Source organism: Lepidothrix coronata, unplaced genomic scaffold (assembly GCF_001604755.1).
Source record: "Lepidothrix coronata isolate B3197 unplaced genomic scaffold, Lepidothrix_coronata-1.0 Scaffold112, whole genome shotgun sequence".
Lineage (NCBI taxonomy): Eukaryota > Metazoa > Chordata > Aves > Passeriformes > Pipridae > Lepidothrix > Lepidothrix coronata.
Window position 1 is genome coordinate 2,070,197 of NW_016690292.1, and position 27,740 is coordinate 2,097,936.

General features: G+C 55.2%; 1 protein-coding gene across 2 annotated transcripts in view; it reads left to right on the forward strand.

The window, feature by feature from the left end:
• ERI3 (ERI1 exoribonuclease family member 3) overlaps positions 1–24,707 on the forward strand; it is a 129,428-nt gene extending 104,721 nt beyond the window's left edge. The window contains exon 8 of one of the 2 annotated variants that reach the window (XM_017824750.1): positions 23,118–24,707. In XM_017824750.1, the coding sequence (XP_017680239.1) occupies positions 23,118–23,200 (83 nt within the window). In that variant the 3' untranslated portion in view covers positions 23,201–24,707. The remainder of the gene's footprint in view (positions 1–23,117) is intronic. The other variant, XM_017824749.1, reaches the window with a different exon arrangement.
• The last annotated feature ends 3,033 nt before the right edge of the window (positions 24,708–27,740 follow it).

A 27,740-nucleotide genomic window follows, 5' to 3' on the forward strand; every position in this document is an offset into this window, starting at 1 on the left:
TGCGGCAGTTCTAAGCTCCCAGCCAGTGTCAGTAGTTTAGCTCAGGGTTTCTTTTTTTTTTTTTTTTTTTTTTTTTTTGGTGGGCTAAAGACAGGAAGGATAAAAACTATGGGAATGAGTTGTTACTATTATTATAAAGTGGTGTGAATTTTCTTTTTTTTTTAAACCACCAGTTCACCCCCATTTTGCTTAACTGTTTCCTGATCATTATTTTTTAAGCTGCTTGGAGGGAAGAAGAGAGCATCCCCTTCCCCCTGGAGAGCAGCTCTGAATTTTCTCCCAGACAGGGAAGGTGATTTTTTTGTGTCCGCTTCTGCTCAGTTCATCGACAAACAACGGGTAGATCAGGAAAGCAATTAGCAGTTCAAATTATGCCAAGGCCAAATTCTTTGTCTCAAAATCATGGGTTAAGAGTTGCAAAAGAACCTTAATTGTCTGGTGCTGAACTAGACATTTTTTTCCTGAAAGCATTTCCAGTGCTTAGGGCTGTTTGTGTGGGGAGTTTCTTGTGTTTCAAAAGCCATGCAGTCTTCTCCCAGAGCCCGCAGCAGTGTCCAAGCACCGGTGGCCTCCCCAGCCTCTTTGCCATCAGCCAGATAGCTGCCTTGCAGGCAGCTGTGCATCCATCCCAAGATGATCCTGGTTGTTGTCACCCTTCTCCACTGCCCTCTCTTCTAACCTCTCTGTAGCTCTCTGGTCGCTGCCCTCACTGCAGGGAGGTGAGGACCAAAGGGACTGCTTGCCTGCGACAGCAGCACATGGTAGCCCTGTGCTGCCCATGCAAGGAGGCTGTTGCTTCCTCAGCAGCAGCACCCAGCCCTGCTGGGCTGAACACGGCGTGCTGGCCTGCCCGTGTCATCCACTGCACCCCTAAGGACGAAGGAAGGGGTGCCTGCCCCTTTCTCACTGTGCCTGCTCCCCAGGGCCTGTTGTGTCCCAAGCCCAAACGTTGGGTTTCCTTTTGATCTGAGTGACAGCCTGCTTTATCTACTCTAATGGTTCTCAGTTTTAAATGTTAATTCCTCCCTGAAGAAAATGTCTTTTCAGGATGAGTTGCCCATCAGCAGGGACACGGAGGGTGTGCTGGCATCCCTGGCCCCTGTGCCAGGCGTTAACCCAGTGGGCAAGAACCTGGTAGGTGCAGAGGGCTGTGATGCCCAGGGAGCACCTCAGCCCCTGCCATCACTGTGGCTGGGCTGTCCCGGGGATGGCGCATCAGTGGGCAGATCCAGCCGGGACGGATGCATCCCCAGCGTCACAGCTTGTCCCTGTGCAGTCCATTTGGCACAGCGCCACACGCCACTGCCACAGCCCCCCGTCATCCCGGCTGCAATTAGGGGTTGATGGATTGTCCCTGGGCCAGGGGCTCAGTGCAGCCCCCCAATGGGGCTGTGGCACACGCGGAGGCGGGCAGGGGCCCGCTGGGCTGCCGCCGTCCAACAACAATTTCTAATCTTGATTGGAGAGGAGGGTGGTGGGCTGGGGGGGGGAAGAATCAGAGATAAATGTTAGCTCATTTCTTAAGTAATTAGTTACCTCCTCATCCCCATGTTGTAATTGTGAACAAGCTGTAATGTTTAATTAGTGTGTAAATGAAACCCCAATTTCATAATGGCTGCAGTGACAGCGCTAAGTGAGACAAGCACAGAAGGGGCCGCATTGTTTCAGCAGGAGATGAAGCTGTCGCCCAGCAAGCCAAGCGTCTCTGGGAGAAAATGGAAATGATAAACGAAGTGAGGCTAATTAGCAAAATCCTACAGGCCCCACTGATGGTTCTCATCAAGGGGAGGTAATGAAGCGGGCGGGCCAGGCTGAGGGGGGATTAATTGGAGCTGATTGCTGCACATACAGGCACTGTGGAGCAGCAGATGCAGGGATGCAAACTTTCCTGCTTTTCTTCTCTTGCCTCTCAGGACCTGACTGTGGGTAGAGCCTGTAGGAAGCAGGGAACACCCCTAGGAGCTGGTTCTGGAGCAGGCAGGACACAGGTAGAGGTGGTTGTTCCCTGTCTGCAGATGTCTAAGCAGAGGCACGTGGGCACCCCACCCCACAGAAAGCATGGTATGAAGGCTCTGAAACATCCAAGAGCTGCTGCAGGGCTGGTTTATAGCCCAAGAAGGGTTATAGCGCTTCGTTAGCTCCTTTCAAGTCCCTCCTCCAGTGCTGACTGTATTTTGAGCGCAGACATTTGGAGACTAAATAAAGAACCTCTCTGTGCTGGGGAAGGGGTGAGTCCTCCCTGCTTCCCCTCTGGGTGGGGGTCTCTGCAGACCCAATACCTGTGGCAGCACGGTGTGGTGGCCAAGTCGGAGCTCACTGTGGTGGGGGAACCTGGGGCATCACAGAGTTGAACTTTATCCTTTCAAGCTGTGTGAGAAATGCCCTTTCTGCAGCTGTTGGCACACAACCACAACCCCGATCACACTGCATTACTTACTGACATTTCAGGGAGTGCATGGAGCCCCACTGCCAGTGGGCTCGGCCCCAAATGTCCCATCCCTGCTGCACATGGGTCCAGCTGCCTGCGGGCCAGGCTACCCCCCAGCCTGCTCTTTACCTGTTTCCAACTCAGTATCAGAAGTGAGCAAAAGCCTTGCCAAGCAGAAGAGAGAACAGCAATACCTATCTGTCTGGGCTTGCATCTGTCTGGCTGTCCAAGCAGGTTGTTCCTGGCTGCACGTGGAACTGTGAGGCCATGAGCAGGTCTTTTCAGTGTCTCAGCCTCCTTTTCTGTGAAAAAACGAGAGGGTGAGCTGTCTGCTTGGCAAATGCCCATCCCTGGGATGTCCCGTGCCTGCCCAGAGTCACTACATCTCTTCCTCATGGCATCTCCAAGCCCTTTGCTGCCTCTCCTGCTGAGTAATGAGAGATTTCCCTGGGCCTCCAAGGGCTCTAAAGAGGGGCTGAGCAATATTATTTATTCAGTTGTTTACAGAAGCGTTTGATCGGGAATAGTTCTTCACTGCCAGCCTGTTGTGTATTATTCATTGCAATAATCTCTGCAGATTGTGATAAACTGTAACTGCGTCGGGGCAGCGCGTAGCTGGGCTGTACTGCCACTGCTGCCTGCTCCAGCCTCTAAAATATCGGCAGCTGCAATCATAAATCTCAATTTACAAGTGGGACTATTGCACGGGGAGTTATAGTTATACTAATGATTACTTCTCTGTCTTATTTTTCATGTTGCAACAGAGTAATAAATTTTTAAGAACAGCCTGGGCAAAGCGTCACTGAAGGCTGTGCGTCCTCTCGCCACGCTGCCGGCAGAGAGGGGCATTCCTGGTCTCCTGAGGTCGGCTCACTGGCAGGGCACCTGCCCCACCTCTCAAGGAGGTGACTTGAAGAGGGGGCTTTGTGTCCCCATGTTGGGAAAGGTGCTGTAGAAACTGTCTGCAAGCGCAGTGGGGCAGTGGGCTGGAGCATGACCTCGGGGTCAGCTCTGACTCTTCTGTACCAGAGAGGAGAGCTCAGCTCCCTCCATTGGTTTCCCTGCTGGGAATGAGGACTGAGCCCTGCCTCTGTCACTAACCTAATCTTTCTCAGTCAGGCTCAGATCATCCTGGGGTTGATGGGGCCAAGGGATGGGAGTCTGATGACCAAGAGTGGACCTGGTATTTGAAGGGTGTATCTTGACCTTGTAGCTCACCATCCTCTCAGAACTGAGTCTTTCCCAGATATGGAGAGGTGGACGATGCCTTTCTGCAGACAGTGTGCCCACAACATGGAAATGGGGTGATGGCTTTGACGGTCCCACCTGAAGGAAAGCTCCCCCATCCTGGAGGACAGCAAGGGTCAGCAGGAAAGACCCTGGGCTAGAGGAACCCAGACCCTGCTCCCATCCCCATTTCAGAGCAGCGACTCAGGAGCAGCCAGTGGCATCCCTCCTGGAGGAGTCTGCATGGGGGTACCCCCCACAGACAAGTCTCATGCCCAGAAGGTAGCAGTGGGACATGGGGTTCAGTGAGCATTTCCCAAGTGTTTATCACAGCTCCGAGGTCTGTGATGTGAGGCCTCTGATGGATGCCTCCATTCACAGACTTGACATTATGATGTACAGGGAGCCTAGAGACATATAGATTTTCAAAGTGGCCACTTTGAGCATAATTATAAATATCCAGCCTCTTTACATAGCGAATTGCTGCTAGGAAAAGAAGAACCCCAGGAGGGCTGAAATTCTGGCATCCAGACTTTCTTGAGAAAGGAGCCTTGATGCAGGTTGCCTACCCATTTTGGGGTGCCAGGAAGGCGTGGGCTTTTCCCATCTTGAACTCCCCTGGCAGCTCCTCCCCCATTCCTCGTGGTGCTGGCAGTGTCTCTCTGCAAGGGACATCTCCAAGGCACTGTCTTGGACCCTCACTTCCCCTGCTTGTCTGCACCAGCACACTGTAATCTGATTTAACTGCTTCCAAGTGGCTGGCTCCCCTTCCAGATCATGGCACAGAGTACCAGGGGCATAAGGGAGCTGGGAGCAGGTGCTCCTGGTTTCTGTGCCTGATCCATGGCCCCGGAGACACAGGGAAGGAGAGATCTTCCCCTAGCTCGTGGCCAGCTCATCTCCTTCCACTTTCCTTTGAAGCATCCCAACCCACACAGGGTTGGGGCTCAGCGCAGAGGGACCAGTTTTCAGGTGGACAGAAGATGATCCCTCCAGTGGGATGGGTGTTTGCATTGAGCAAACCCAGCAGCTGAGATCTGGGCACAGTCAGGAACACTCTCATATGCCCTGCTTGGATCCACAGGCTTCTAGGAAAAAGGCACCTATCCTGGAGGAAATCATCTGGAAGTCCCCTTATCATGCTTTTCTCTTGTCATTTGGATGGTGTCAGAGCATCACCACTTCCATTTCCATGCTGGAGCCGGGATGAGCATGCCCTGGGAAAGGTGTCTGCAGGCAGTGGTGTGTCCATCCCTGTGCATGAGGGTCCAGGCTCAAACAGGCATCAGTCATTGCCTTCCCCACCCTGGGACTGGGGCATGCTGGAATATTGCAGGAAAAATGAAGAGAATGTTTGAGGATTTGTGTTCTGTTTGCAAGCAGGGTCTGGAGGAGAGAAGGTCAAAGAAGAAAATTGGAGCTGAATTTAAATCAATGGCAGGTAGAGATTAGAGCTGTGCCCCAATTAACTGCAGCGAGCTGAGGGGAGGCTGGGGGAGGGCTCTAGCTCTCCAGTTTAAGACCTCCTGGAAGACCCCAGTTCTGCTCCATGGAGATGTGAATTCCCCAGACAAACAGAATCTATGGCCAGGGGCCTGGATGAGACTTTGTGACAAGGACTTGCTGGTGAGCAAGGGCTGGAGTAAGCCAGAGTCTGTGGATGGGGTAGCAGGAGACCCTAGGTGGTTTGGTGTTATATTGAATCCTACTCCCTCCTTCCTTCTCTGCACATCTTGCCAAGCTCAGTCTGCCTCTCTCTCCACATCCTAGCTCTTTGTCCTTGCTTCCTTGTCCCAGTCCCTTCCCTCATGTCTCAGGTATCGTCCCAGCTGCCCCCACCACCAGCCCCACTAACTCACCATCACTGTTTCCTCCTGCTTGCCTGCCCCTGACTCCAGCTCTTGTTGGTGCAAGCGTTTCAATAACGCAGTTTCCTCCCTCACACTTCCTGGGGAAGTCATCGAGCACCCGGAGAGCTGGGTCCCACTTCCCACGCAGGTGTCTGGAGTGGGTGCCAGGAGGGCTGCAGCAGCTGGGAACAGGGGGCCAGAACTGGGATGGGTGTCAGCGCACGTGCAGCTGACTAGGGCTGCAGGCAGGGCTGGCTTTGCCCAGAGTTGGCTTGATTCTGAGGGGAAATCCAAAACATTCCCTGGCCCCAGAATTACCTTCCCAACAGACTACAAGGCTTTGTTCCAAAACATCTGGGCACACACAAAAAAACCTTGCAACGGCAAGTAACTGAAATTTAACGGAAATAGCAACATATTTGTCATTCTTGTTGATGGCAATGTATTAATGATTCAGACTGGAATTTCCTGGGAAGAAAATTCAGTGTGAGTTGGACATCCAGCATGGAATATCTCAGCTGAATCACTAAACTTTGGGGAAAATCAGGGTAGGTTGTGTCAGAGCAAGGGGAAGACACTAGTCCCTCTTTGTTTCCAACACAAATACCCCCGTGTGCTCCTGAGGCTGAGGCAACCTGGAACCTGGCTCCCATGTCTCCAGGCCCACAGGGATTGTGCTTTGCTCTCTCCAGCAACCCTGTGCACTGCAGCATGTTGCACATCACCCAAGGAACATTAATTAACATTGCTGGAAGATCTTAGGAAAGGTGCAATTTGAATGATCTGGCACCACAGTCATTCAGATGCTGAGTTAATTCAATCCCTGCACACACTGCTCCTACAGATTGTTGGCTTTAAACAAACAGCGGTGACAGATTTGTTGCTGCGGAAATGTGGTCATTAAGTCGGGAGCGTGTGTTTGACCTGAAAGCGATTGAGTGATGGATGCAAGTCATTTTAAGGCTGCAGCAGCCAAAAGGATGCTCCTTTTGGAGAGCAATCTTGCATCTAAGGAGTGTAAATAATTTAAACAAACAAGTAAAGTAAGGTGAAAGCACTGCTGTATTATGGCACTAAATGCAAAGCAGGGCAGTGCTGTGAGCTCTGTGTCAGAGGAGAGCTCCTTTGCACAGTGATGGTGTAAAGAGGTGCAAAGTACCAACTTTGGGGCTGTCTCTGGGGATAAATGATACCAGCTGAGCTCTCATCACTTGACAGTCACCTGTGGGAGCTGTGCACCTGCTGCTCTCTGCGTGTGGACAGTGCAAGCAACGGGAACAGGGGCCAAAGTGGATCAGTGGAGGTCACCCTGCTGTCCTGGCAGAGCAGGACTCAGGTGTCCTGCAGTGTGGGACTCTGCCACTCCAACTGCTCTTCTCATCAAGCTGAAGTAGCCCAATACTCCCTTGGCTTCCAGACACCCAGGTCAAGCTCATCTTGTCCAACAGGGATGATTTGGTGAACCAGGAGCTTGGGATACTGTTGGGCTGCTGCTCAATGCCAGCCTTGCCCTAAGCCATACTCTGACTGCTGTTGAAGATCCTCTCACCAATGAGTGTGAGCAGGGAGGGAGCATTAGAGCTGCACCGATCACGTCACATAGGTCTGTGCATTCCCGCTGGATTTGGCATCCTGGTAATGAGGCCAGTAGTTACTGTGCATTGCAAGCAGCCATTGCTTAAGCCTCAATATCTCGGCCATTTAATTTAATGGGTTTTTTTAAATACCAGAAGCAATTAAGTTCACATTGTGAGCTAATCGCCTACAAAATTTCATTTCAAAGATGCTCAAACTGTTTGTGAGGGAATTGCTGGAAAGAGACCCAAATACGCCACCACGTCTGTCTGTTTGTCCTTCTCTGCCTTCCCTCTTTCCCAACCAGAGTCAGGCAGACTTCTCAAAAGGAAACAATCATGTTCTTAGTTCCCTGCTTTTCTGGCAGGTTTTTCCATGGTGCGAATTTTAGATGTGTAAATTAAATGCCGGTGATTGGTGATGTTTACAGTGCTTAGCTGGTACCACAGGAGTGGAAAACAGGGATTTAAGGTCTGGCTGATGGGCAAGAGCCAGATTGCTGTTGCTGGAGAATGGGTGAGCACACAGCGGTGTACCCAGGCTAGGAGGAGAAGGTGGGAGCTCTGCCCATAAGCTTGTGTTACCACTGCCTGGAGGCTGCGTGTCTGTTCTGCTCTACGTGGGGGTGTAAGTGGTGCCCAAGCACAAACACCCAAACCTTGCACAAACAAACCCTTTCGCTTTGGAAAAATGTCCTGGGTGAGCTTGTTTGCAGTGTGTCCCCCATATCCCATGGTGGCTCACCCCATGTGCCTGCCTTCCCCATCCTCCTCCTGCCTCAGCAGCCCCAGCCCACAGCATCCATCCTCGGCAGTGCCTGCAGGGGCCAGCCTGCCTGTGGGCTGCACGGCTTTATCAGATCAGAGAAGAGCCCGAGGTCTTTGCCAGAGATTACTTGTTCTCCTAAACAGCCGTGTTACTGAATATGGAATAATCCCCCTCAACAGCCAGCTGGGGGTTTTGTTTCCTTCACTGTGGCTATCGTGTTAACACTCTCTCCTTAAAGCACCTTTCCTGGCTGAGTCATCCACGTGCTGCCCGTCACCCCACCGGCACGATGGGCTGGAGCACACTCCACACCGCTCTCTGCCAAGCTGCCTGCCCTCAGTGCGTTTGGCTGAGCCATGTGTGGCTGCTGTCCTGTTCTGGCTGCAGCGTTGCCTTCTCCAGCCCCCCATTGCCGTCCTGCCTGGCCAGTTTCCCCGTCCGGCAGCAGGGAGGTGATTTATGGAGTCCTGTGCGCACCCAGTGAGTCCAGCTCTCTGCATTTCAGGGAGATCCATCGCACAGGGAGGGGAGGTCACTGCGTTGCAGGTTTGCTAACCTTGCCCGCTTATTAAAAATGGTAAAAGCCTCCCTCAGGACTCGTGAAGTATAGATCCAAAGAGCTCCATATGCTGTTCCCCTTAATGAGATGTCTGCCTGAAGAGCAATAGCAAAACACACCATCCAGTGCAGGGTCCCTATAGCTAGATGGCCTGGCTGTAAACAGAGCCGTCCGTCTTAATGGGCTATCGTGTAAAAACTTCTCCCAGTCAATAAATCAAAGGGGCTCCATTTATATCATGTGCTGCCTTCGCTATTAGGCTCCTTCTGGATGGCATGTTCTGATACAGAGCTCCCAGGGACCGCCAGGCGAGGCCAGAGGCTCTAATGGGCATTTAATTTAGACTTTCCCTTGCTGATACCTGTGCGGAGCTCAGCAGCTGGGACTCAGCAGGGATTCCCCTGTGGTTCAGGATGGCCCTGCTGTGCAGAAAAGGGCACCCATGGATCGGGACATGGCTGGTATTGCCTCCCCTGCCTTGCTGGGTAGGAGCCTCTGGTGTGCAGGGAACCAGACCCTCCCTAGGAATGGGTGTGTGGGGCTGGTGAGCACCTCTGCTCTTTCGGGAGCAGCAGCCACAGCCTGGTACAGTTATTTATTTTTCATTCCCTCCCTTGTGCTGCTCAGATGCCACCGGAGGGAAGTTCCGCTCCAGCCACCATCCCAGGCAGAGATATTAGTCCTCATTACTAATTAAAGGAAGCAGGAGTAATTGACGGATGGTGGATGGCGGGGGAGCCGGTGTGATGAACGGCGCCTGTCCCTGTGCCGGGAACGCATGCTGAGCGCTACCTGTTAGCTACAAATAAACAAACCTGATAAATAATAAATAGTTTGAGAAGAGTGGGCAAGCATTATTTAAATTAATAGGGATTAGAGGGAGAGGTCTGAAAGAGCATTCCTCCGGATGAGCTATCCCTGGACGGACAGGGACTCATTTGTTGCAGGCTGAAGTAAACAAGGAGAAGGGAAGGATTCATCACAGCAGAGCCTTGCAGCGCTTCTCATGCTTCTTGCAGCACTTCTTGGTGATGGCACAGCCGTACTTTTCCTGCCACCCCTTCACCAGGGCTCCCTCGTCCCTGCTGCCTCACTGGTATCACCACTCTGTCACACCTCTGGTGCCTGGGTGGTCCACTGGTTGATGTGAGGGAGCCAGGGTGCTGCAGAGGAGCAGTGGAGAGCAGATGCTCAGCTCCTGCTGGCGAGGTCCCATGCCACGACAGGGCACCCTGCAAGTTTTCCCAGCCAGCCTGATAGCGACCTACAGTCTTACCTGCACTCAGGTGCTCACTATCAGCCACGGTTTGGTCCCAGGCAGCAAATCCAGCTGCTCAGGGGGTCTCTCCTCACATCCTGAGATTTGGATACCCCCCCTGCCTGCTCAGGGCAGGAGGCTGGGGCTGGCAGAGGGAGGAGGGACGCTGGGGAAGTGCGGGAGAAGGGAGGGCGGACTCTCTGTTCGCTATCACATCTGCTCCATCTTATCGCCACGGTAATTTGATGATAAAAAATAATCCGAGGCTGGAAAGGAAACATGTGTAGTGGAGTAAAGATTGAATGTAGGTGGATTGTGCCCTGGGGCAGCAGCTGGGAGATAGAAGGAAATGTCCTTCTGTTTGACATACTGCCGAGACACAGCCCCGCGCCCCCGCCTCGCTGAGCCCTGCCCGGGGCACGGGGAGCCCGCTGGCCCATGGGCCACATGGCGGGCAGGAGGGTGCCTGTTGCAACCCCCTGACACCTCCTGCCCCTCCCCAGCACCCCATGGGGTGCTGCCCCCCACCCTCCTGCCCCACAGCTCGCTCACAGCACGCTTCTGATTATTTTTTTTCCCCCTTTGGTTATGCTTCACAACTCATTTTATCAGCTGTCAGTAGCCAAATGTCTTTTTTAAGGAGTGGGTTATAGCCACTAATGTACTGAATGCTATTGCACTGGCTGCAGTTAGTGTTCCACGGCTAAATTACTATAATTAATGTTCCACTAGAACTGTTTGTAACAGGCGGCTGCGAGAGCCCCGGGTCTGGGCTTTCACAGCCACTGAATTATCTCTCCTCCTCGGAGAAAGCACCTCTCACAAGGGGAGGGACGAGGTCAGCACTGGGACAGGCAGGCACTAGGCGAGTCAGACTCCAGCAGACGGGGGACCCGGGAGCTGTTTCCGGGGCACAGACTCCCTGTGTCCCTCCGTCTCAGCTGCTTTGCCCCGTGGCAGCGCGGCTGGGTGTGCGCTGGGCGGTGGTGGTGCTCCATCTGGGATGTGTCACGGCACTGCAGCATCACCAGGGCTTCTTCGCTCATTGCCCTCTGCGATTGCGTTACGAAGATGGAACATCGTCCTAGAGAAAAGCTCCCCAAAACTCGCTAAGGGTGATCGGCAGGGATGTTTCCCTGTGCCAGGCATGACACTCCAGCCCACAGCATGGCCCAGAGTCCACAGACAAAATAATCCCTGTCCTTCCTTCTCCCCCGTTGCCTCCCAGTGAAGCCAGAGGTGCAGAGGAAAAAAAATGTGCTCCGCGGGCACACACACCCCTTGTTTCGCTAAATGCATTGTTCAATACCTGCAACAAACAGATTAGCTGGGGCTTTATCAGGGACAAGAGAAGGGAGAGCAGTGTGATAATGGTTTTCAGCAAATCCTCGGGCTGTCACAGATTAGAGCCGTGGCAGGAGCATTATCAGCCCTTTCCTCCTCTCCCCATCGCCTCCCCCTTTGTCTCTTCTCACCATCGGATTTCTCCAGCCAATCTATCCCTGCGAGAGCCGGGCAGATACAAGAAGAAGTCAGTTTCCATCTGATCTGCGATTGGTTTTTCCCGGCAGCCGATCTGTGTCGCAGCATTGATCCATGGGCCCCCCAGCGCTTGTCACCTTGCGTGTCAGGAGAGGAGGGTGGCGGAGGGGAGAGGGGCCGGGGTGGGGACGCTTTAAACTTGCCGCGTGCCACTGATGTGCAGGCAGGAGCGTAGCCATGCTGCCCTGCCAGGCAGGAGGGGTGCGAGCCACCTGCCCCCATCAGAGGAGTTTAAATGGCTGTGACCTGCTTATTAAAGGAGAGGAATGGCTTTGAAGGGCCAGCAGGAGGAGGGGACCAAGCCCCAGTGCCCGGGCCCTTACTGTCCCACCAAGGGACAGCTCGGTGAGACTGGCAGCAGGGTGCTGGGAGCCTCCCAGGCACCTTCCTCTCTCAGAGGGGTCACCAACTGCACCCATATCCCCATTTCTGCTCTCTGGCTGTCTGTGCCACACTGCAGTGTGGCCAGCTGTGAGTGAGGACCCCTGTCTTGGCTCTGCAGCTTGCCCAAACCTGTGGGAGAGGAGCTGTCGGGTGGGAGATGTTGGGTTAACCCCACTGGGTAGACAGCTTTCTCAGGAGACCTGAAGCTGCAGGAAGTTGTTTTTTCCTTATAGAGGTGGGAGGCAAGGCTGTCCTTCATTCTAATGACTACAGCTGAGGGCTGCCTGTGGGCAGGGGTGTGTTGAGACACCTGGAGTTGCTCAGGAACCACTACCCAATGGGCAGAGCAGTGGTGCTGTACCAGGCAGGGTCCAGCATCCTTGGGGTCAAGCTGGAAAGTCCTGTGTGTGCCATCTGCCACCCCCCTGTACCCCTCCACCAGGGTAGATCTTGGCAACTCTGCCTCATCTCACCTTCCCTGGCTCACCCGAGGGACGGTGTGCAGGTGGGTGGGAGGGCAAGAGGAGATATAACAAGTAATGGCCCCGAGTGTGGAAACAGTGTTAATAAAGTGTATTTCACTTTTAATTTTGGCATATAATGTAATGATCTTTTTTAAGGCCCTATCATATTATCTGCTTGACTAGATTATTGAGTCTTCATCATCTCCAGATAAATTTATGACCAGGATGATGCTTGGAATTTATTATCAGTCAATAGAGCTCAATACTGTAACAAGGCGTGTAATAAGATATACATATTTAATGATCCGGAGTAAAACAGCCCCGCTAATGGGCAGGATGAGACGGAGGCTGGAGCGTTAATTTCCATCCCCTGCCCCTTTCCACGGGAGCCTGCACCATTCAGATGGGAAGCAGCCCCAGGGTCCTGCGACACAGGCTGGGAGCAGGGACTGGCTCAGGGGGATACAGGGGAGCACAGCCCTCATGCCACTGCGGCTGGGAGCACGTGGCTGCTGCACGTACACACTAGTGGGAAGGCACATGTGCCGGCCCAGCCCTGCAGAGATGTGCAGATCTGTCTCACGCAGCACACAGGTCTCTGATGTGGGTTTGCAGGCCTGACTGACATCCTCGCCTGCACCATGTGTGGACCAGCATGCACCCACCTCGCGTGTGGCTCTCTTCAGACTGGCTGGACAAGCCTGGCGCAAAGCCACCACTCCAGCAGCTGCTGAGATAGCTGGAAAAGCCCCACAGTGCTTTTCATGTTCCTGAAGCAAGCCTGAAATCCTGCCTCTGGGATGGTGCAGGACTCTCTGGCTCGAGAAGGGGAGCCAAGCCGCAGAGCTGGGGCAGGTAGACGGTCTCTGGCCCCACCATGTGAGGATGCCTCTGGCCCAAAAAAGCCCGTGGTGAAGATGCAGTCTTACACGGCCCCACAGAGTCCTCCACGCACCTCACTTGGCTGTGACCCTGACAGGAGAGGAGGCAGCACCAGGGCGGTCACACCGCAGAGGGGTAGCAGGTCTGCAGAAGTGCCCTGGCCCTGTGTGCAGCTGCCCGCAGACAAAGTTGTGTTGAACAGGGGCCTGTCTCCCTCGCCAGGTTATATTTTGAGCTGCCAGCGCTGATTTTTCCAGCCCTTTGGGATGTTATTAAATTAGTTTCCTAGGACTTTTAATAAGCACTTTTGATACCTTTGAAGCATGTGGCTTTGTGAGAAGATTACAGTCCCGCATCCATCTCGCTGGGAGAGAAACAATGGCAGCAGGGCTGGCGTTTGATCTCGTCTCCAGAAGGCGAGAGAGGGTTTGGGTTAGACAAAGAGGTGAGCTGCTGATTTGGAGCTAATGTTTAAAAATAGGTAGGTCTCCCTCCAAGATAGAGAGACCTGCCCTTCTCTGTGTAATCGCCTGCCTCTGCCTCGCCGGACTTGCAGAAACAGCTCGCTTTATTTGAAGGCTTAGAGTGCGGCGTCGCAGTTTGATTCTGGGTCCTTTTAAAGCAATAACTAGGCCATCTGACCAAGCTTTAAAGAGCAGGAGAACTTTCCATTAGGACTCACGATACACTCTCGGCAGCGCTGGAATTGCATTCTTGCCTTTTATTTCCTTTCTCTGACATCTCATGTCACTCAGGCAGGAGAAACTCAGCTTTATAAACTCTCTCTTTTCTCCCTTGAAATTTCTCCCTAATTAGGGTCCCAATCCCACTGGTGGGACTGAGTGTCAGGAACTGGATGTGGAGCAGAGCCAACAGCAGTGGTGGGGGGCAAACTGAATTACTCCCTGCAACCTGGGGACCTCCTGGCTCCAGTGGCATCAGTCAGGGGCAGGGAGACAGCATGTCCCGCATCTGTCCCCACAGCTCCCACACAGCAGAAACAGAGCCACCATCCCTGCCCTGCCAAACGTCTGCATGCCTGGTCCCAGTGCTGGCTCTGGCAGGGACCATTGGATGAGTTACAACGCCATGAGCACCCGGCTCTGGCCAGGCATGCCTTCACTGCAGGGAGAAAAGGTGTCAGGGGAGCCGAATTCCCTTTATCTGTGGATAACTACTGCTGCCTTTAACAGCCTGGAATAAACTAGCCATAAATATCATGATCATAAGTGCTTAGATATGGCAACTTTACACCGAACAGAGGTTTTAACCTTCCCTGCGGAGGATATCCAGCTTTACATCACTGACTGTTTCCATCCAGCTGCACGGCCAAAGACAAGCTCTCGAGCTGCTCAGAGCGGCCGTGCCAGCTGCCAGCCAGCTCTCAGCCCAGTCCAACCCTGGTCCTTACCTCAGTTTTGGGATAGGACCTCGTGCTCTCAGGGCCTGGTATGAGTCCTGCTGCTCTCTCCCCTTTGCTGCCAGCCTCTCCTCCTCTAAGGGAGCACCAGCATTGGAACCTGTGGTTTACTGGGCTCCTGTGGGGACCCACCTTCTGTTCCATTTCCACCCACAAGGAGGAACTTGCCACCATCACCTTGTCCCTGTGCAAGGACAGGGGTCTCATACCAGCATGGGGGCAGTTTGCGTCCTCCCTGCACCTCGCCAGTGCCCCGCTGTGACTTTATTTTGCACGGCGACTTTGAGGGGAACTGTAAAACACTCAGGGGACTTAAATAATACACGACAGTGTACGGTATAAATTACAGGAAGGCAGCAGTGGAGCGACATTGTATGCTGAATAAATTAAAGGCTGCGTGACTTACAGGCGAGATTGATCTGCTGAGCATTTTGTTTAGTGACGTGCTTGTCATAAGGGAGAGCTAATTAGAGGTGTGGAGGTGCGTGGCTCTGGCGCTGGGGAGTACGGAGCAAACTGGGCTCAGGAGTGTTGGTGGGGTCCCCACACTTCCGGGGTTTGCTCTTTCTGAGGCCGACCACATGCCAAGCCCCATTAGCTGGGTGCTTGCTGCATCCCCAGGGCCATCCAGCACCATCACAGCCCAGGGAAAGGACTGTGCTGCCGCAGGGAGCTGCCAGGGTATGGAGGTGGACTGTGGGACACAGATGGCTGGCATCTCTGGGGTCTGTCCTGAGCAAGGGCTGGCGTTGGGGCTGCCTCAATGGCAGGCTTGAGGGGAATGGAGGTATCCCAGCCTGAGTCCATTCCCAATGCTGCAGAGCTGTGCAGGAGCACATCCTTTGCTCCTGTGGCTGGTTGGAGCTGGTGCTGCCTCTCCCATTTTCGAGTCCAGCACTGCTCACAAGGTGACACAGGGATTTTGCTGACATTGGGTACCCAGGGCTGGCTGAGCAACACAGGGGCTGGTCTGGGGGCTGAATAGTACAAGAAGACAAATACAGGTTGGAAATTAGGTAAGGGTCTTGTGGTCATGGCAGGATAATGCCATGAATCACCAAGAGAGGAGGCAGCCTTCTTCAGGACACAGTTTGGACTGGGTAATTTTAGGGAAGATGTGGGAATCAGGTGAGAGGCTCAGATGCAGCTGGGTGACTTTAATGGCCAAACTTGGGGCTGAGTTTGGAGGCTTGCCCCGCTGGGCTCCTCCTGCTGGCAGCAGAGCAGGGATGGCTCCCGTGCAGCATCACCCCTGCCAGGAGGTCTGTCCCTCCCGCCTGCACAGCCCAGTGATGCCATGCAGGCTGTGTGAAGCTGTCGAGGTCATGGCAGAGGCTGTGCCACAGGGCCAGTGGAGCGGGGACCTCCGTGGGCTGCTGCAAGGGTGCTGGTGGCTGGAGACCGTGCTCCGGAGCAGGCTGGCCATCGGGATGCGCTCCCCTCCGGCTCGGCGGTTGTCTGTCACTCGGTAGGATTATGAGTAGTGAGTGTAATGCATCGGCGTATGAATAGGGTTGTCTGGCTGATGGTGATGTATCGTTTTTCATTACTGCCTCTCAAGCCCTCCCTGCTCCACGTGTGGAAATTCTATTTATTCCCTAATTTGTAAAAATTCCCTCCTTATCTGATACCAATCAGGGAGGGGTAATTGGCTCTCCAGGGCTAGCGGCTGGGGTCCTGATGAAGAGATATGTGTGTCTGCTCCGGCTGTCCAGGCACCCTGCCCTGCTGCACCAGCGACATGGGCCACAATTAATAATGATTTGCAAATGGCAGACAAGCAATAACGCAGAAAGATGTCCAGCCAGCCTCCTGCCCGCCCCTTAATTTCCTTCTGTAATATAAATGGCACAGGAACGAAAATCCAGTACTATAAATTCTGAAATTAGTTATTCACCGTAATAAATGGTTCCCTTTTTGGTGCACGGTCCTCCCTATCCTTCTCCCCTGACCCCCCCCACTCCCTCCTTCCCTCCCAGCCCCCTCGCCCGCTACCTACTTCATTTGAGTCCTAATATGCAAATACTGTAATTTAACGGGATGGTGAAGTTGATTTTCATGTTAACTTAATTACTTTGATTTATGAAGGACTGGGATGCAGACACGGCTCCATCTTTATCCACCTCCCACCCTTGCCCCTCTGCGGTCCCACTGACCCGCTGCCTCTCTTCCCTTTTCTTCCCTTGGCTCAGTCCTCTCTTCCTCTTCTTCCCAAGTTTAGTGTTTTATTATCTGCCTTTAAGTGGACATAAGTCCTCGCGACAATCGCATGATGCGGAGGACAAATTCCCCGTCCTGCCTTGTTTAATCGTGCCTGGATAATGGATGTATAATTGACTCATTTGAATGCTTTTGCCTACAGGAGTGCAGAGCATTAAATGTTTGATTGCCTTAATTTCCAAACAGATCATTATCCCCTTCTTACCCGCTCTTAATAAACACTTTATGAGGATTTTTTTTGTAAAGGAAAAAAAATCTCCACTCCTCGTACTTCTCTGAAGTGATAAACTCTAATTAAGTCTAATATTTAAAAATATGGTAATGGTGACTTGTTTGAATAAGTGGCCTGCATTTCCATAATTTCATTATTACGTAAAACACGCTAATTATTTGAAGTGCGCTTATTACTAAAAGAGAAATCTCCTTCTAATAAAGATGAAATTGGCTTTTTTCCCTGTATTGCCGTGCCCGCCGCTCCCCTTCTCTCCCGGCCGGTGCGCGGCCGTGGCCACAGCCGGGAGCGGGGCGATGGCGGCGCTCGCTTTGTTTGCTCAGGGATGCCCGGCAGCCAGCCTGCAAGGATGCTGGGTGTGCAGGGACAGTGCAAGGGCTGAAGGACAAGCTGAGGCCTCTGAGCGTGCTGTGCCACTCTCTGCCCAGCATCGTCGATGCCCTTCAGGCTCGTAGGCTCCAGGAGCTGTTGGGAATGTTGTAAGAGAGGTCAGCCCCTGCTGCCCATTCCTTCCAACAGGGATCCCCCAGATCTCAGGGTTCCCACACACAGTATCGCCTGTGCCAGGCCATCCAGCAGCCTGTGAGGCTGGAGGCTGTCTCAGCAGATGGGTGTCTTGCAGTGTAGAGTCCCCAGCCACTCTGCTCTGCCCTGGGAGGGGGCCAGCATGGTGAGTGCAGGATGGGAAGAATGGCCCCAATGTTGAGGACAGGAGGAAGCATCCTTTCACCCACAGGGTGACAGTGGCCAGCACAGGTGGGAGGAATCAGGTGCCCAGGGCAGCAGGTTCACCACCCCTTTGCTGCGCTTGTCACCTCCATACAGACCTGAGAACTGTCAGAGACAGGCCCTCCCTGCTTCAGTGTCCCTGCTGGGATACAGTGGATTTGAAGGTCTCATTTACCCCGGTGTGTAGGGGTGGGACAGGCATCCCATCCCCCCTGGGACACATACAGCAACAGGTTGATGGAGGGTGAGTGTGAATTGTGTCCAACCCCTTTTCAGAGCCCATGCGGGCGCTCTGTGGTGGGGCAGGCAGGGAGGCACTGGGATGAAGTCAATATAAAACTAATTTTCTTTTCTTCATGAAGAAATGAGGTGTGTGGCAGTAACGTAATTGCAGATAATGAGGTAAGTTATTCTTAATATTCTGCACGTCGCTGTCAGCTCCACCTAATATACCTGCCGGCTGTGCGGGGCACGCAGAGCCCCTCGCCCCACGCACAGGATTATGAGGCCATTAATTTGGGAGCAGCTCGGCAGGACCATCCCCAGTGTCCCTGTGGATCCCTGGGAGCTGGGAGCTCTGGGCTCTGACACATACTTGTCACCACTATGTCTGGCATCCTGGTGGGGATAGATTTAGATCAGACACAACTCCCTCCTGGCTCCAGTATGGGCAGGGTGAGGAGCTGCGAGAGCCTGGGAAGCATGCGAGAGCATGCTGGGAAGACACTGTCACTTCTTGCCCCTGATGGCTGTCCCCTGCTGGGGACATTCCTGCTCATGGGGAGCAGCACATCCCACTGTGGGGACACGACACCCAGCACTCCCTTTCGTGATTGCTGGGGACAGCAGCAGCAGTGCTGGGCTGCGGGGGGTCCGTACGGCTCCCGCTGGTCACAAGGCCAGCTGCTGTCACCCAGGGTCGGCAGCGGGGAGGCGAAGGGCGGCGGCGGCCTGGCGGCCCTGTTTCCGCTTTGCAGGGAGCTGTTATTCAAAGGCAGCGGTGATATTATTCATTAACAGTAATCTGCCATTAGAACATTGACAAATGGCCCCTCGGCGCCTGAGCATCAGTTCTTGTACAGCCCATAAAGCATGGGGACAGTTTAAATATGGACCTGCTCAGCTTGGGCCGGGGGTGATCCGTCTTCCCGGCCACAGCACAGGTGCAGTGGGGCTGCCACCAAATGAGCCCATTTGGGGGGGCCCTGCAGTCCCCCGATCACCCTCGGCCTGCCGGGGCAGCTGCCGGGATGAAAAGCTCCCTCCTTGCACCGTGAGCGTCTCGGCCCAGCGCACGGCGGTTGTGGCAGCGCTCGGTCCCCTGAGCCTCCGTGGTGGAGGTCTCTGGGTGGTTTGGTCCCGTGGGAGAGGTGGGAGAAATACCGGCAGGTTGCCATGCACGGGGTGGCAGCCCCTGCCCTTCCTCCCAGTGCGTGGAGTGGGTGTGGAGAGGATACTCTCCCCAGAGTGATCATCACTGCTCCTGGCAGTTCAATCCCGCAGCACAGACTCTTGCTGAAGGAATCCTTGAGCTCATCCTGGGTTCACAGGAGTGCTGCTATGAAGTGGCTCGAGGGAGGGCACTCACCGGGCAAGCAGCCCAGCAGCACAGGCTGGGGCGTTTCTGTGTCTATCCTGGCAGAGGAATGTGATGGGAATGTCTGCCCCCTCCAAGGACAAGGGCAGCCAGCAATGCTGAACAGTGCAAACTTCAGCCCTAACTAAGAGAGCATCCCACTGCCCCATGCACGTGCCGCTGTCCTTGTCTGTCACTGCAGCAAGAGCTTGACAAGCTGTGGAGAGGGCCGGGACATGGGTTTCGCAGCAGTGTGATATTGCAGAGGTTTAAAACCTGGTGGGCTAAGCCAGCCAGGACAGGGAGAGGCTGAAGTGTCGCGTCACCCCACGCTACACTGGCAGCTGGGTCAAAGGAGGGTCCCAGAGGTAGCCAGGGCCCAGCACCTCAGGGCAAACTCAGCCCCAGCTATCCTGGGACATGGGACGATGCTCGGAAGTGGTACAGCAAGGTGAGGGGCAGGGAGGCAGGGCAGAGCCACCACTCCGTTTACAGGAGGCAGGATAACCCCCTGCTGACCCCTTTCACACACACCACACAACACCCCTAAATCAATTGCATCTTATTATTACAATATCAATATACAATATTCCTACAATAACACCATTGATTTTCCACTCAGAGGCTGCACCTAAGTCTGTTTTAAAGAGGAGGGAGTTAATAGTGCCCTCATTAAAAATCTATAGATTACCCCCCACCCCAAAAAAAGAAAAAGCAGTTTATATTCATTAGGGCTATTGAATATAAAGTAATATGTTTGTGTAGGACATTGGAGTAATGTGATAATCCGTCCGCATATCAGGGAGAAATCCACTTAGCAACCCTGTCAGCTTGACAAGAAAAATGTGCCCATAAAGTCGGGATTACATTGAGGGAGCGAGTGGGAGGAGAGCGGGGACGCGTGTGCACGCGCGAGCCTCTGCAGCACCCGCAGAGCTGCGCCGGCCGGCAGCGTGGGACCACCTTCACCCCAGCCCCCTGCTCAGCCTTGGGACACAGGGGGGCACCCCTGTGGCCCCTGGAGGTGTCTGGGACTGGGGCGTGCCAGGTGTGCCAGGGTGGGGATCAGGAGGGTGTTCTGCACCCTGCCAGCCTCTGCGGCCCCAGGCAGGGTCACCCAGTTGGGACAGGGCTGGTGGGTGCCAGTCTGGGTGCTGGGGCAATGTTGCCACAGCCACGTGTCCCCTGGGGAGAGCTGGGCTGGGGAGAGTGGCCACAGGGTGGGCAGGGCTGCTTGTGCCCTCCCGCCTGCCTCGGACTCCACTCATCCCCCACCCGGTGGTCACCTTTGCGATGGATTAAGCACTGAAAAGCAGCAGAGCAATCCCGTTTGCGCTCTCTTAGGCTGTCAATTGCCATTTTTGTAATAGAAATTCCTTTCACAAGGTAACGACGGCCAGATTTAGAGGATTTCATATTGCTAATAATTCCCCAAACAGCCATCTGACTGTGTTGTTTTAAAAGCCGCTTAGTTTTTTGCTTTGGAGTTTATGAAAATCTCCCACTCTAATATCCCGAGAGCCAGCCTATAATTGTGTTATTAAATCAATCGGAGCGGATTACATTGTAAAATCAATAGATGGCTGTAATTGCATATTAGAAAGTTGTTCTGCTGTTGTTGATTTTTTTTTACATGGATAATTATAATAAGCGTGTTTACCTTAGCACTGATTTGGAAGGAGTCTCACTAAATGACTTATGACAAGCTTGGCGCACCCGCTGCCAGGGGCCATGGCATGGTTTGGGATGGCGAGGACGGTGCTGCTGGCACAGCCGTGTGGCTGGCACTGACCCCACAGGGTCCCACTGGCACCCAGCGCCAGAGCACACTGGGGCTTCAGGGAGGCAGCTGATGGGGTTCAGGAAGCAGCCAGCAGTCCCAAAGGGTTTCCCCAGGGACCAGCTCAGAAGTCCCAGGAGGTGCTGTGGGGTCTTGCTGCCAGTCTGGCGGCTCCCCAGGTCTCTGTGCAGCTCCCCTCCAGCAATATGGAGCAATAGTCAAGCCCCAGTGGCCCACTCCAGCTCGGGGTGGTGCTGCAGGCAGGGAGGTGGGCAGTGGGATGTCTGGGCCTGTGCTTTCACATCCAAACTGCTCACTTGCCACACACCTCCCACAGCTCACAGGCCAGGATTTACTTTTCTGTTATGTTTTGGGGGCTACCAGGCGAGGGCTGGCTGGGTGGGACAGTTGCCCTCCCCCTGCCTCAGTTTCCCCAGCTTTTAAGCCGCTGTTACCCTGTTAGGTCCCACTAGCAGCTGGCTCCAAGGGGTTCAGGTGTCTGGGGGGTGAGATGGATGGAGCAGAGGGTCCTAAGGACAGTGAGGGGCTCCCTTGAGCAGGAACAAGTGACAGCAGTGGGAGCTGGTGCTGTGGCTTGGCCGGGCAGGACACCTGTCACCTCCAGGGCCCTTCTGCAGCCATAGGTGCCACCTTGGGCAGCGGAGAGGACAAAGGCACAGAGAGACAGGCTCATCTCTGCCCCTGTGCCAATCAGTGGGCTGGGGACACCCCTTCTTCGTCAGGCTGTCCTCATGCCCAGCTCCTGTCCCCTGCCTGGCACACCAGCAAGGGAAAGGAGTGCCATGAGAGGGGCTGAGGGGACAGTTGGGAGACACATGGCTCTGATGGGGACATTACTTATTCCACTGCCAACCATCAGCCAGGATGGTCCCTGGCAGCTCAGGCCAGCCTCTCAGGGAGCTGTGCATGGGGAAAGCCCCTGCACCTCCAAGTGACACTGGGGGACAGGTGATGGCTTTGCCAGTATGTCACTGGGTGCAGCGGGGCAGGGCAGCACTGCTAGTCCATCAGGGAGTGTCCAGGAGGCTGGGCAGCCCTGTCCCTGCAGGCAGGCTCCTGGCAGCAGGGCAGAGCTGCCCGGCTGCGGGGGGCCCTCAATCCAGCACACGGCACTGTCAGCAGGCAGCCTGCTGTCTCCTAGACAGTGAAATATGGCCACAATTAGCCCGGATACAGTTCAATTATGATAAACAGCGTTTGCACCCTTTAAGCCGTGATTAAAAGGCCTCCTCCCGTTGATAGAGAGACCTAATTTCACATTATTATTGCTGTAGCTTGATTATAAAGCACTCCCTGGATTTACAGTTGGGAGATGGATGTGGAGGCTTATTTACACATCAGTAATGATGCAGCCTTTCCTCCACCACAACATCCATCCAGCAGTGGCGGGGAGAGGGGGGCCTTGCCTGTGCCCCCCCTTGCTGGGGCACCCTCTCCCTGTGTCAGCCGGGCCCCGCTGCCACACGCAAGTGGGCAAAGTCACCCTTACGGTAACAGCTTGATAAATGGGCGGGCGGTAATGAAATGGAGACATCAAGGCGTGGGGCGAGGAAGAAAGAGTGGTAATCGGAACGAGTGGAGCTGTCCCGAAACGGAGGGGAGCGGGAAGAAGGATCGCCTCTGCGCCGTGTGCTGTCAAGGGAGAAATTACACATTTACTCTTGCTTTTTCTTAAGGAGACGGCCCTCATAGATCAAAACATGGATTTACAAGCCAATTTTCAACATGAAATATAGACACTAGGAATCAATTTAAGCCCGGCTTCTATTTTAGCAAACGGTGCCTGAGTTTAGTCCCAGGTAAATAACACCAGCCAGAGCCTTCCCCCTTCCTGTCTTGCTGCTTTGCCACGGCCTGACACTGGGAGTGCCTGTGGCTTGCTTGTCCCGACCACCTGCCACTTGTCACCCTGTGGTCGCTGGGCATGGGAGAGCACCAAGGGCTGGCTCTGGTGGGAACGGGGATGACTCTGACCTCAGGTCCTGGACATGGATCCATCTCAGGATGGGTTGTATTGGGATGCAGGTGGCCAGTGCTGGTGAGCTGGAGACTTCGCAATCACCCCACATCACTTGCAAGGTCCTTGGGACAGAGTGCCTGGACTGGTGGGGACACAGCCCCAGCGTGGGATTCCGGGATTGATCAAACAACTCCTGCCTGGTTTGTGTCTCTAACCCAGTATCTGTTGTGCTCTCTCTGCAGATGACTGTAAGAACATCGCCAACATCATGAAGACACTGGCCCATAGAGGCTTCATCTTCAAGCAGACCTCCAAACCCTTTTGATCCCCAAGGCAAGCCAGGCAAGGGCTGCATGCGCCCGGCGCCGGCGAGGCGGGGAGGACGGGCTCCAGCATTAAAAAAAAAACGGCAACCGAGGCCAGAGGAACCGACACAAAAAAAATCTCAATTTCAGCTGTTAACTCCAGTAGAGGTTGTATATATGGGAAGGCAAATCTGTGTAGACCTGATGTGACTCCCTCTCTGGGCTGCTCCGGACATTATGCCATGCTAGCGGACAGCCGCGTAGGGCGCTTGCACCACATTTTAGACTCGTAGTTTGTTCTTTTTCTTTGGCTCCTGATTTCCGTCCCTCCCTCCATATCCCACCCCGTCCTCCCTCTCCCGCCCCGTAGCCAGAGCATCCCCCATCTCCACCCCGGCATGGGCCGTACCCACCTTTCCTTCTTCTTTCTCTTCTCTGGTTTTATGTTTTCAGGCCTCGATGGCTGCTGCAGCAAGGCCGGTGTGTGCCTGCACTCGGGCAGCGCTCACGGAGGCTCAGCGTGTCGAGACGGCCCCTCGCCCTCTCCGCCAGCCCCCCCGCCTCTCCCCTGAGCGCCTTTTCCCCTTTTTGAGTCAACACTAACCCCTCTCTGACTCCTGTATGTGACAAACGCGATCCGTCTCTTTATGTTCAAGGTGAAGTGCCTGTATTCTCCGCTGCAGAGCCCCTGGCAGCCCCACCGCGGGCTGCGGGGCCCCAGAGGGCTCCCTTCAGTGGGGCGGGGGCCCGGCGGGCGGGCGGGCGGGCGGCAGGAGGGAGGTGACAGTGTCCGCATGGAGCCCCGTCCAGCCCCCGTTCCGTCTGCTCGTGCCTCTTGCGGGGCTGGGTGGGATGCCCAGCCCTGCCCCGTCCCCGCCCATCCGTTCCAGCTCCATCGGGGACAGGCGCCCAGCACCGCGTCCGTTGCCGGCGGTGGACGTGCCCGCGCGCGCTGGCCCCGGCCCGGGGCACCCGAGCGGGGCAGCTGCAAATCCGCAAATCCGCAAATCGCCCCCGGCCCTGAGCGCGCTCCCCCCCGACCTCCCTCGGTTCCCGAGCTGAGGCTCGGCCCCCCACGTGCCGTGCCCCTCACAGGTCCCTGCGGACGCTCAGCAGCAGCTGGCTTGTTGCCTGAGAGAGTTGCCGAGCACATCCCCTCCGGCTGGGTGGGCTCCCGGCCGGCCGGCGCGGTTGGGGGGCAGCCATGGGGCGGGCTGAGGGCGCACGTCCCCTCGGAGTCACCCAGCCCCGGGGCCCTGCTGAATGGAGCCCTCGTCCGGGCGCTGACCTGCAGGGAGGCTGCAGCCCCGGGCCCGTGCGTGCATGGCCTGGAGCGAAGCCGGTGACGGCAGCCAGAAGGGCAATACAGGCACTGAACTTGGCGGTACATGACTGCATGGTGTGTGGTGTTCCAGTTAAACCAACCGATAATGCAACCCCAGCATTTTCATTGTCTAGTTATTCCAATCCTTGCTGTAAATGTGCCACATGAATAAAGTTTGGGGGTAAAGGAGCCCGGGCTGTGCCCATGCATGTGTGAGTTTGTGTGGGGGGCAGAGGCAGGGGTGTGCCGCCTGGGTAGGTGGGAGCAGGGTGCTCCCTTGGGTATGGCACGTCCATGCTCCCTGGAAAGGCAAGGTCTTGGACTATGAAAGGGCGGTCAAGGTTCCCTGCTGCTGGGAACACTGCCCTGCTCTCCACCATGGGCACTGTGGGTGGGCAGTGGCCCCACCACCACCTCGGCTTTGCTCGTGCCCCAAGGCAGCTCTGCCCTGAGGCTGCCACCAGCCTGTCACAGCTGGGCCATACCCACGGGTGCACACCTGGTGCAGCGTGACAGCCGCTACCACATCCCACTGGCATCTGTCCCGCCACCCTGCAGCCTGGTAAACCATTCCCACACAGCCACTGCTGCACTTGGAGCATCCCAGCTACAGGCTGGGGCCAGCATGGCTCTGCCCTGGGCACTGGGGCACCGGGGCACCCACTCTGCCCCAGCCAGCAGAGCCAGCACAAGTGCAGCACCAGGGAGCGTGGGAGCCACATCCAGCTGGGCAAGAACTGCCACCGTTTCCAGGTGCCCAAGAGACCTGCCCAGAACCAGGGTGCCACCGGGTGATAGGGTCACAGGTATCCAGCTGGCACCAAGTGGGCAGCTCCCAGAGGGAAGGGGCAGCCACTTGTTCCATGCAAAGGTCACAGGGGCTGTACTGGCTCCCGCTGCAGCCCCGATCAGCTTTATTGACCCATTTTCGATGGAGTCGTCTAATTAGTTTTTTATGAAAACTAAGAACTTGGCCTTTGCCCTTTACTCCTGCAGGCAAGAATGTGACTCAGAGGACATTGTCACGGTGGATCGATGGCCAGTCACACTTGAAAGGCAGGTGGAGGGGACACGGGGTGGGCAGGTGGGCAGTAGCCCAGAGTGGGGCACGCAGCCACAGGGCTGCCTGTGCCAGGGCTCCCACCGCGATGCCTCAGCCCCTCTAAAGCCCTGCAAAACATGAGGTGCAGTGACCAGGGGTGCCTCTCACCACATGGAAACCTTGGGCAAGGCAGCAGGAGGAGGAACTGTCCTGAAAGTGGGGGGACAACAGGACTGTTTCCAGCAGGGGCATCCCCTCACCCAAGCAAGGTGTAGGTGTCAGGCACGCAACAGCTGCCAGAGGTGAGCAGCTGCACAGGGGCTGGGCACATGGGATGCTGGATGGAGCTCCCCAGCCTGGTGTGGGCAGTGCAGCAGCAGCCTGGAGCAGCACCTGGCAGCCCCAAAGGCAGCAGGGGCTGCTGCAGCAACTCCAGCTGTCACCTGGTGACTGAGGTGGATGGGCTCAGGGACGGTCACCGGCAGGCAGGGCTCCCAATAGGGTTAGCAGTGCCCAGCCTGCCTGAGGTGGAGGTGAGACAGCTCCGTGCAGGCTCACCAGGGCTAAGGATGGCTCTGCTCTAGTACAAGTGATGGGCTCTGTATTTACAGAGCACATAAAAAAAAAGTCATAAACCATGCTGGCCATGGGGCAGCGTGGGTGGCCTTGGGCAGAGCCCTGCACAGCCCTGTGGCCACCCTCCAGCACCTGCTGCAGGTGCCCAGAGGTCACACCACTCTGAGGGCAGATGGGGTTGGGGCCACGGTGCTGGGCAGGGGATGGCTCCCATTTTTCTCTGGAGCACTGCAGTGATTGCCCAGCAAGGCCCCCATCCTGCCCCACGGTTGCAGGCAGCCAGCTGTCCCCGGCAGCTCTGGGACAGCTGGCACTGCCCCTGCACACAGCTCCGCACCTCCTCCTCACCCTGCACAGGGGGCTCATGGCTTCTTCACCTTCTTGATGGAGGAGGAGCTGGAGGCCAACTCCCTTCACTTTCTCTACTCCAAGAGGGAGACAGGAAACGAAAGGAAAACCAGGGTCAGCAGGTGGGAGTGCCCGGGTGGTGCAAACACACCCACCTGTCCCAGAGCCAACTCCAGGGCTCCAACAGCACTCCGGGCAGAGCCCAATGGACCACACTGCCCAGCTGAAGGGAGAGAGAGCCAGGTCCTTGCACCACGGGAGGGGCAGAGCTAATCCAGCAGTGACAAGGGGCTGGGATGGCACCCTCACAGGGGATGTCACCTCCCTGACATGGACAGGGCTTTGGGATGGTCAGGAGAAAGGGGCTGAGCTCTGCAACAACTCAGTGGCCCCAGGAGCCCTGACCAAGAAACCTGGCATGCACCAAGCCCTAAGGAGCAGGGCCTTGAGAGAAGGGCAGAACAACTCTGTGCTACGGCCAGCTGTGCCAGGGGTCCCCACGGCAGGACACCGAGCCCGCTTTGCACAAGGCACTGCAGGCAGAGGCCGGCACTGCACCAGCACAGCAACTCTGGTCAGGACCCTGCCATGCCCAGCCCTGCAGCCATCCCCAGTCCCCAAAGCCTGCAGAGCCACTGGCCCGGCCGGCAAATACACAGGGATGGACAAGCACCGACCCGCTCTCTGGAAGGAGCCAGGCCTGCCCATCCCTGCTCCTCCATCCCTGCCAGTCCCGCACGCGTTTGCTCCCGGAGGCAGCGCACGTCGTGGGAGGCCCCGCTGCCTCCCCCGGCGGGAAGCAGCCCCCAGTTCCCGCCGGGCAGACGGCAAACAGAGCATGGAATTTGCACGGCTAAAAGTTAAATACAACACACACACGGATTTCGTCAGAGGCCCTGGCACCGCTGCCTTCACGGGATCCGATTAACAGGGAAATAAAAGGGCCAGAGAACCCACACAGCAGAGTGAGCAGATGCCCTATAAAAATCAAATACAGGGTAATCAAGGGGACCGAAAGGTACATTTAAAAAAACAAAAACCCACCCTGGAAACAAAGGAGCTGGGCTTTGTGGCTTTCCTGGGAGGGCTGCGGAATTAATGGGGAAGAGCACATGTGTTTGATAATCTTTATATGGCAAAAGACCCATCTTTCAAATATGTCACAAATTCATATTAATCACCTTCCTATTGCCTTCCGTGGCACAGCTATTCCAGTTGCCTCGGGCAAAATTGGGAACTGTCTGGTTAAAAAAAATGTTTTACATTATAA